Source organism: Solanum tuberosum, unplaced genomic scaffold (assembly GCF_000226075.1).
Source record: "Solanum tuberosum cultivar DM 1-3 516 R44 unplaced genomic scaffold, SolTub_3.0 scf00018, whole genome shotgun sequence".
NCBI classification, from domain to species: domain Eukaryota; kingdom Viridiplantae; phylum Streptophyta; class Magnoliopsida; order Solanales; family Solanaceae; genus Solanum; species Solanum tuberosum.
In genome coordinates this window covers 1,705,727-1,716,492 of record NW_006238944.1, presented here as the reverse complement: position 1 = coordinate 1,716,492, position 10,766 = coordinate 1,705,727, and the positions used below count along the sequence as shown (strand labels likewise).

Here is a 10,766-nt window from a genome sequence, read left to right as displayed (position 1 = left end):
CAACGCGTTCAAGATGTGTGGCAGCCTGTGGAACCAAATCTCTTATCCGATTAAAATGATCACTGAACACATCAATATTATATGCTTTTGCCGCCTTATAAAAGTGGTAGACAACACTCGCATTGTGAAAATTATTTCGAATATTTTCTCCTAAGTGCCTCATGCAACAACCATAATGAGCTAAAGGAAATACAATTGAAACCATTTTTCTAATACTTTGATGTCTATCAGAGATTATGCACAATTCAGGAGTATCAAGTACAAAACTTCTCAATTGCTCGAAAAGTATTGGTTGGAAGCATCACATTCAGAGTCTACTACGCAAAATGCTACCGAAGAAATATGATTCTCCGCATCCTGTGCAACAGTAGACAACAACACACCACCGTATTTACTTCTCAAAAATGTCCCATCAACAGCTATGACTTTTCTCATTTGTGCGAAACCAAGAATCCAAGCTCCATATGCCCAAAAAGAGTACTTGAACCTGCCATTTTCATCAATCTTCAACGCCGTTTTACTTCCCGGATTAGATGTCCTAAGCATATGACTATACGCATCAATCACTCCATATCCATGTTCATGTGTCCCTCTTACCAAAAACTTTGCAATTTCGCTACCCATCCAAACTTTCCAATAACTAACCTTGCATCCCAATTCAATACGGATAGAGTTTTTCAAATCTTTTGTAGATGGACCTTTACCTTCGGGATATCTATCTTTGAAGTATGCTCCAATGACTTTTGCTGTGGCATGTGGATTATGACTCGTAAGATGTTCCGAGCCACATGTATGCATCTTTTCATACTTTTTAATATAAAATCTATCAGAATTTTCAACTTTCACCGCTCTTAGCCACCACTTGCACTCAAGATGCTCACGTTTGACACAATACACTGAACACAAATTAATTACCTTCTTCAATCTAAAATCTTTTTTGACACAAGCAATTTTCAATGCAATATCTAATTCTTGTTTATTCTTAAACGACATATCTTTGCAAAAACCTGTTCCATCATCTTGAGCATGACTGCATTAAGTTAATTAATTATCAGCTAAAGCAAAAATTAATTAAGTGTACAAAGAGGATGAACTTTTAGAAATAAGTAAATTTATGAGTTCATAGTACTTGCCTATCAACAACTTCACCAATAATGGGCAATCCATTCCGAACTTCATGAGAAAGAATATGTTGACCTTCACACTCTTCATTTGGAATATTCATATTCATCCTACCACATTCATCGTTCAACACTTGTTGGTCATCACATAAATTATGATTCTCCACCAATCTTTCAACCATGTAGATCCTTAAAACACCTCTAGGCTCATCTTCCAAATAAGTACTTAAACTAAGTTGATCATTTATCTTAAAAGGAGAGAAGAAGAAGAAGAAGAAGAAGAAGAAGAAGAAGAAGAAGAAGAAGAAGAAGAAGAAGAAGAAGAAGAAGAAGAAGAAGAAGAAGAAGAAGAAGAAGAAGAAGAAGAAGAAGAAGAAGAAGAAGAAGAAGAAGAAGAAGAAGAAGAAGAAGAAGAAGAAGAAGAAGAAGAAGAAGAAGAAGAAGAAGAAGAAGAAGAAGAAGAAGAAGAAGAAGAAGAAGAAGAAGAAGAAGAAGAAGAAGAAGAAGAAGAAGAAGAAGAAGAAGAAGAAGAAGAAGAAGAAGAAGAAGAAGAAGAAGAAGAAGAAGAAGAAGAAGAAGAAGAAGAAGAAGAAGAAGAAGAAGAAGAAGAAGAAGAAGAAGAAGAAGAAGAAGAAGAAGAAGAAGAAGAAGAAGAAGAAGAAGAAGAAGAAGAAGAAGAAGAAGAAGAAGAAGAAGAAGAAGAAGAAGAAGAAGAAGAAGAAGAAGAAGAAGAAGAAGAAGAAGAAGTGCTAGTGATGAAGATTAGAAGCAAAAAAATGTGAAAAGAGCGGGATATTGGGAGAGAACAAAAAAAAAACTGATTTGGGGTTTTCCTATTTTAGAAATTAGGGTTTTACTTAAATGTGGGTGAAAGTGTAAAAACAAAAACTTGAGGACTTATTTAATTATTTTTAAAAAATTGATTAAAAATTTGTCACCTACACTTAATAATTAAAACTAGAGTCACTCTTTTTACATTTCAACACTTTTTTGTCACCTATAATTCATTCTCCCCACTCACCCTACCCACTAAATGATTCAATCTCCCCCCTTCACTTCCACCATCAACTCTATAAACCTCCGTACTATTAACAATAATGCCGCTAATAGTTAGAATGTCGTAGATGAAATTTACAATTAGAGTCTTGTTCTGAGGAATGGTCTGCAAAATCATAAACCCTTGGCATTTCTAGCAAGATCCCCAAATCGGTACCGTCGGGGAACAATATGGTGAGGGTAATCGTAACAGAAACCGTCAGGTTGTGAGAACAAAGCTATATTAGAAGGTCACAGAAACGGAAACGGAAGTAAAACTTTACAGCTTTGGCCGTTTGATGGTTAACGTAGTAGCAGCATCGAATCCATGAACAGTGAGATCCTGATTTTAACAAACCCAATTGAATTCTTTGTTGAAGAAATTGATACATTTCTAGTAGAACTTTTGAAGAAGAAAAGACAATTGTTATTGAACAAAGTTGGGCTAATCTCAACGCCATTGACATTGGATAAAAGGCTAAACCAAGTGAGAGGGGTTTTGGGAGTGTGGTAACGAAGGAGAAGAGAGGAAGGGTCTGGCGGGGATGTGCGAATTTCGGAGGAGAAAATGAAGTCCGTTGGGGCCAAAATAGTGCCGGAGAAATTATTGTTTGTAGAGTTGATGGTGGAAGTGAAGGGGAAGGATTAAATCATTTAGTGGGTAGGGTGGGTGTGCTTAGGTGGACTTCTACGTGGCATTATAATTTACACATTGAATGTCATATTTTATTCCATTAATGTCATATCTTGTTCCGTTAAATGGAAGGGTAGAAGTGATCCAATAGTAAGACAGGAAGGATAATTTTGAACCAAAACATAGTTGAAGGGTATATGTGCTCTATTTCAAATAGCTAAAGGGTAGTATTGACCCTTTTCCGTTGTTATTATTTTATGAGAAGCTATTTGTTTGTATCTATGAGACGACGGGGAAAAGGATTCGCTCAGCCACCGACGCTTTCTTTACTGAAACCTCGATTAAATTAATTAAATGGCGGATAGCATGGTCTATTTAAAGGTGGCGCTGCCAACAGAATCGAGTGCAACTCACCTTCCCTCCTAATTTGAGTCGTGACAAATTTACTATTGCTATTTTGCCTTCATCATTTCTTGGACCGCCAAGTTTTCTGTAAAATAAATATTTTTTCCGTCTCATTTTATATGAGTTAGTTTGACTTGGTATGAAGTTAAAGAAAAAAATAAAGATTTTGGAAATTTGCGATCTAATATAAGTAATAGATGTTTGTATGGATATAAATGAGTATTTTAAAGTTAAATTGTTATTTAATATAGAAATGTGACATTTTTTTTGGACTAACTAAAAGGAAAAATTAATATTATAAATTGAGACGGAGTAATTTTCTTATTCCCCATATGACAATATCGAAAATAATGCTCTATGAAATTTTTTAATTGTTGAGTTGGTTAGCTTTTTAAATTTTCATTTAATTCGTAAGAATTCGATTCAGAGCCTGTTTGGCATTACTGCTAAAATAACTTATTTTTAGAAGTACTTATTAAAATGACTTTTTAGAAAAGTGTTTTTGAAAAAAAAAAACAATTCGTGTTTGTCTAATTCATTTGAAAAGTGTTTGCTTTTGGCTAATCTTTTTTAAAAAGTGCTTTTGAGAGTCAAATTACAAAAAAATGACAACTATTAATGTACTTATAATATTAAATTATTTTATAGAGAGAAACTATTTGAACTATCTATTATAAAAAAATTAATTAAATTTTTATTTTCTTAAAATTAAAATTTACATGTTTAATTTTCAATCAATATCATACCTTTTTTGGGAGGTTAAAATTTTGAATTGTTATTTGTTTTCTAATCTTGAAAAAATATTGTTACCTTTTTTCTAATTCTACAAAATAATTAGTAAAATAATATATAATATATAAAATAATAATATATAAACGTAAAATAAATAATAAAATTTGTTATATAAAATAAAATTCTTAAATGAAATTTAACCAAACTTATGAAATATGCTAATTAATTCAAAAGAAATATATTGGTAAATATGTAATTTCATATATATGAAAAAGATATTTTAGTCTTAAGAAAAATAATTTTTTGTTTCTGCTTTTTCATAAAAAAAATAGAAATTTTTAGCTTCTTCCCAATCGCAGAAAAATTGTTTCTGCTTCCATTTAAAAACGTATTTACTGATTTACCAAACACTTAATTTTCAATAAAAATATATTTTTTTCTCAAAATAAGTATTTCTGGCCTCCAACGGTAAATCAACAATGTCAAACTAGTCCCCTTTTCCTTTGCCTTTGCCTGCCCTCAATAGTTTTTTTTTTTTAATAAAAAAATACTTTTCTAAAATTATTGGACTTTTTTTTGTTTTTGTGTTCATACATACTCCCTCTGTCCCTAATTACTTGTCCATTTTTTCTTTTATAGTTGTTCCTAATTACTTGTCTATTTTTGACAAATCAAGAAAGAACAATTTTTTTTTACCTATTATATCCTCAATTAAATGACTAATTACTTTGAAAATGTAGAACTTTTCATCCTACTTCATAATTAATAGGGGTAAAATGGTAAACTCACTATGTCATTAATTGTTTTCTTAATAGGTGTGTAAATTCAAAAGTAGATAAATAATTAGGGACAGAGGGAGGGAGTAATTGGCCGTGTAAGGAAGAGAATTAAAAAGAATAGTATAAACATCAGTCACGTAAGCAAGGAAAAGACAAACAAGAAAAAAGAAAAACATGCAACATCACAGAAAAGTCACAACGTTATGGTCCCCTCCAGATTTGGTAGAATTTTGATAAATACCTAATTATAATTTGGCTTTCATTAATTCTTTTCAATTTTTTTAATGTTACAACCAAGTGGAATAAAATAATATATTTCTTTTTATAGAAAAAAAAAACAAGTTGCACATAATAATTATTGTAGGCATTAAATACAGATTCCTTGTGCACAAGCAGTTGAAAAGTATCTTCTAAAAGATTCTACACTTGTCTCAAACTTGATATATATTTTTGTATTTAATTGTATGAACTGGCAATTTTCTGTATTTAACTATTATAACTATATATATATATATATTGTAATTCAACAAGTATATTGTTGCTAGGTTTGAAGTCTATTTACTTATAATAATGAATTCATATATGAGTTTTAATAGGGGTGTAGCTAGTAGCTTGCATACGGATTCAACATAATTTATTAAATTTTGTTCAAATAATATATTTGTGTTAATAAAATCATTAAATATGTACAATATTAAATTTAGAATTCAGTTATTATCATTTGGAATCTCATTGTACAATTCAAAATCTATAAAATTAAAATCCTAATTTCGCCTTTGCTTTTAACTTGTGTACGGTATACCTAAAATTCTTTTTATAAATGTATATATAAGAAATATCATTACATTACATAGCAAGAAATTGCAAATGAATGTCCATTTGATGAGTAATCAAACTATGAATTATTGGTTTCATTCATGAAAGAGTTGGGGTGAAGGGAATTGCAAATAGAAGAAAGAAGAAAAGAAACGTAAAAAGAATATAACTATATTATTGAAAATTGAGTGTATAGTCTGAAAAAAATTATTCAGAAATTGAAAAAGTTGAATTATTTTCAAGGCTATTTTAAATTTGATATGAATTATTAGTCGTGTATCAAAATTATCAATAATTTAATTAATTCTTAAATTTAGTTACTTATTTGATAGTGTTTACCCTCTAAAATGTTGATGTGGCAAAAAAGGGGATCCACTAAACGTGTGACTTGTGAGGATGAAAAAAAATTCGAAAATCAGATTTCAAATAAGTTATATTTTAGGAAAATATAAATTATAAATGTCATTACACTAATAATAAAAAATATGATTGATAGCAAAAAACTTTTAAAACAGTGAAAATCATATTTAACGCTCAAATCGTACACTTTTACGTTTGAAACTTACGCTTTTCAGTTTGAGACTTACACCGCAAATTCTATGGCGTATGTTCTATAAACTTACGTCTTTTATTTGCTCACAAAATATTTTTGATACATCTTATCTTGAGACTCGCTTCAAAAACGTCTTTGAAAACATTGTTCTACAAACTGCTAGTACAAGCCACCCACTAATCCCTAAGTCAAACACCTTTAATTATTCAGTAATTTATATCACAAAAGTCGCATCTATCTTAACTTTAACAATTAATAATTTGTAATCATTATTATGTCATTGATTAAGTATGCGCTAATTAAGATGTCAAACAGATAATTATTATTGATAAGACTTGTAAACTATTGGATTACTTAGTTGGTATCTTCGATATGTTTTTTTTAGTAGTATGTTTTAATATTTTGTTTATAATAATGTGAAGACTTCAAGTTAGATTAATCAATAATGTTGATTAGAACTTTATAAAGCTTTAACTAGTGACGATTAATAGAAATTTATGGGTTCTCCTATCTTGATTTAAATGATATTCCCCATGTCTCTAATTACTTGTCCAATTTTCCTTTTTTATTTTTCCCCTTTTAATTGTCCATTTTGACAAATCAAGAAAGGACAATTTTTTTACATGTTATACCCTCAATTAATTAATTTTGAAAAAGGTAGAACTTCTTGAAAATCTTAAATTTTTAATTCATTCACTTCATAATTAATAAAGATAAAATGGTGAATTCACTATGTCAATAATTTTTTTTGAATAGGTGTGACAATTCAAAAATGAAAAAGTAATTAGAGAAAGAGAGAGTAATTGCAAACAAGGATAGGAAGAGTGCAAGCATATTTATTTGTGTGAATTCAATCAAGGAAGAAGAAAAGAAAAAGGAAGAGAAAAAAAGAAGAAGAAGAAGGAGGAGTGCAATGTATAAATCACTAGGGGTGTACATAGGTAGATTAGACTTGATCTATCGATTTTGGTTTGTGAAAATATTAAATCAATGAGTAAATTAAAAAGGTATTTAATATTGGTTCTCAGATTATCAGTTGTTGGATCTTAAATCACCATATAAAATGTTATTTGGAAAGCAAGTAAAAATTAATCATCTGCCTTTTATTTGCTAGTGTGTTACCTAGAGGCGACAAATTTCAAGATAGAGCTAGAAAGGTAGTCATGATAGGATTCTGTGAAAATCAAAAGGATTTCAGGTTGTATGAATATGAAACAGACTTTTATTTATTAGTAAATATGTAGTAATATTTAAAGAGACAATATTTCCCTTTAAAGATGGAAAACATTATGATGCTAAAGATATATTTACTGTCACACCACTTGGATCCACTAACGACTCAATTACTGAGGAAAATTATGTTCACATTCCTGATACATTCATGCAAGAGGCTACACAAGTTATAATTCCATCTGATTTACCTGCTGAGACTACTGCAACAATAGTCTCAAGAGATATAGACCTTGCAGGTGTTGATGAAGAGTTTTCTGAAGATATCAATGAGGTTGATCATGAAGAAGTTCATGATGAGGAACAAGTTTCTTTACCTTAGGATAGCCAATAAAGGCCTCTAAGAAATGTCAAACCTCCTATATGGCTAGATGATTATGTTGGCAAGACTGCAACAAATTAAACCGCACATACCCTATTCCCAACTATGCTAGTTATTCTCACCTATCTAACAAGTACCAAGCTTATTTGAGCTTCTTTTTAGCTATTTAGGAACCAATGACATTCGAAGAAACTTTCCAACATGATGAGTGGATTGATGCTATACAGAAAGAAATCATTGCCTTAGAAGAAAATAAGACATGGAAGTTAGTGCTATTACCACCCGGTAAGCAACCTATAGGGTCAAAGTGGGTGTACAAACTCAACCTTAAGGTTGATGGAGAAATTGACAAGTACAAGGCCCAGTTGGTAGATAAAGGACATACACAGAAAGAAGGATTGGATTACCATGAAACTTTTTCTCAGTGGCAAATATGAGACAGTTAGAACAATTATAACTATGACAACTTCTAAAGATTCAAGCCTTTTTCATATGGATGTAAGCAATGCATTCTTACAAGGAGATCATTGTGAAGAAGTTTATATGTTTTTACCTCAAGGGTTTCATAGTAAGGAGGAGACTAGAGTGTTCAGATTATTGAAGACATTGCGTGGACTCAAGCAAGCCTCAAGATAGTGGTACATTAAGTTAACCATTGTCTTGCTTGATGTACTCTACAAGCAAAGTTCACATGATCATTCTTTATTCACTAAATATTATGGTGATGATATTGTGGCGTTGTTGATTTATGTAGATGATATCTTTCTTACAGGAAGCAATCACACACTTATTGATAATATAAAGAAGTATTTGCATAGTCAGATCAAGGTCAAAGACCTAGGTGAATTGAAGTATTTACTGGAGATTGAAGTTTTGAGATCTTAATATGAAATTTTGATGAATCAGATGAAGTATGCATTGAAACTCATATATAGTGTTGGACTAGCAGGAGCTAGACTTGTACACATACCACTGGAAGCTAATGTCAAGCTTACCTCAAGAAAACATGACAAATATACAGGAACTCATGAAGATCCTTTTGATTAAGAACATATGCAGATATCAAAAGCTCATGGGCAAACTGCTTACTTGACAATTACTAGGTCAGACATATGTTTTGTTGTTTAATTATGAAGCCAGTTCATGCAACATCCTAAGTAATCACATCGAATGGCTGCATAGAGAGTGGTAAGATATATTGAAGGGTCATTAGGATTGGGTATATTTCTGAAAGAAGATCTCATAGATGAGTTGGTAGTGTATTGTTGTCAAGCCCCGAGGCTACCCCCTTGACATAACACGGGATCTAGGATCACGAGTGACCCCAAGCTAACCTAGAATCTGGCATATCATGAACATGCTGACAATAGCTAAGTAAAATGAACTAAGTGGAAGCTAAATCAATAAATATCTGATGTGGGGACAAAGACCAAATAGTCTGAATGTAACGATACTAAGAGTTTAGTGATAACTGAAACAACCACTTAACAACTCAAGATGAATCTACTGCTATGTCTGAAAAGCCTCTAACTGAGTTGAGTTGCTGGGACATGCCCCCAGCTAACTCTTACAAAACTGAAAACTGAAAGTAAAGACTAAAAATGAAAGCATGTCTATTGTCCTCGAAATATGATGACTCACCATTGAAGTTGTTGCATGCGGACCGGAAATCGATCTATGCGTGATCTGGATGCTGAGTACTTGAACCTACATCATGAAAGGATGTAGCACAGAGTTTGCGTCAATACTTGGAATGTACTGAGCATGCAAGATATAGATATGTAGCTGAATAAAGTATAAAAGCTGAGCAACAATATAGACTAGATAATAGTGTAAGTTGAACAATGCATAACTGAGCAATGATATAATTTGAAACAAGATATAAATATGTACTGGAGTATAACTGAAAGGAACTAAACTAAATGCAATGACCAAGTGCTAATCATGAAGATAACATGTTGAACTATAAACTAATATGAAGGCTGAAAACCTGGTCAAATGCACTAAGAGTCTGACTGTGGGAGCTACCATGAACCGACATAAACCACGTGAGCTAAACGTGGAGTCCGATGTATACGCCCCATCAAGAGGACCCAATATACCTTGCCAGGGGTATAAAGGCATGATTGTTGTGATCACTAAATCTGATGCCCAACAAAGAAGACTTATATCCTACGGGGGCACGTAGTTCTGGGACTATGTAGGGTACGCTGAACCCTAGTCCAACTCGATGCTAAGTCTACTCCAAACTGAATAAGTATATGACTGAAATGTAACTGAAATACTGAATAGCTCAAAATACTAACATGCTAACTGAGAATGCAACGATTATACACTAATAATGTGACATTCGAAATCTGAAGCATGATTATCTGTTTAACTGACCTAGCAAGTGTAATTCATGAACTAAGAGAATCTACACAAACTAGGGTTCTGAGTACTATGCATGGAATTATATCAAATTATCAAGAAACAAGTTATTTAGATCAAGGGAACCATAATCACAATAATTCTTGAAAATCTAGAAACCCTAGGTTTGAACAATTTATATGAATCTGAAGAACTAACTGAATTCTAGGGACCTAATGGGTGAAAGAAACCCATTAGTGAAATCCCACATACTTGGTGACGAAATCTACGGAGAAATCCTTCGGATTTTGGGGCTGAACTCAGAAGAACACTATTGATTGTTCTTGAAAGAAACTGACGCCTCTTTCTCTTCTTTTCATTCTAACTTTTGGTGAATGAGGGTTTTGGGTAATGTCTGACTAGAATATTAGGCTTAAACTGAGTAAAACGACATAGTTTAGGTGTTAAATGACGTAGTTTAAATGTCCAATACATAGGGAAAAGACCAAACGACCCCGACTTAAAGCTGGCGAGGGCCGACCACAAGGGGACTGACGAATCGTCACTAGGACCACGACCCGTCAACTTGGTCATTCTCGTGGACCTGCCCTGCCTTCAGGTCTGGTAGGCCTCATCTACCGTCCACTTCACAGACCATGTGAAGGACCACGGGCCGTGAAGGCAACCTTGGTTCCTCACAATGTCTTGGGGTCTAATGGATCAGGATGACGGAACCATCCATGGCCCGTCATTGGGACCATGACTCGTGTAGGTCCCCGTGGTCTAACAC

The 10,766-nt window shown here is 32.6% G+C and overlaps 1 protein-coding gene across 1 annotated transcript; it reads right to left on the bottom strand.

The window, feature by feature from the left end:
* Positions 1–270: 270 nt before the first annotated feature.
* LOC107058289 (uncharacterized) lies at positions 271–1,303 on the bottom strand. The gene is made up of 2 exons (XM_015303818.1): positions 1,134–1,303; positions 271–1,030 (listed from the first exon to the last, which is right to left on the bottom strand). Exons 1-2 carry the CDS (start codon positions 1,301–1,303, stop codon positions 271–273), a joined length of 930 nt encoding a protein of 309 aa, XP_015159304.1.
* Positions 1,304–10,766: the final 9,463 nt, after the last annotated feature.

Bases quoted from the DNA above. Each gene is read 5' to 3' on its own strand.
- LOC107058289 (XM_015303818.1), bottom strand. From the start codon at position 1,303: ATGGTTGAAAGATTGGTGGAGAATCATAATTTATGTGATGACCAACAA. The intron at 1,031-1,133 runs GCAAGTACTATG...AACTTAATGCAG, and splicing joins ATTGGTGAAGTTGTTGATAG to TCATGCTCAAGATGATGGAA.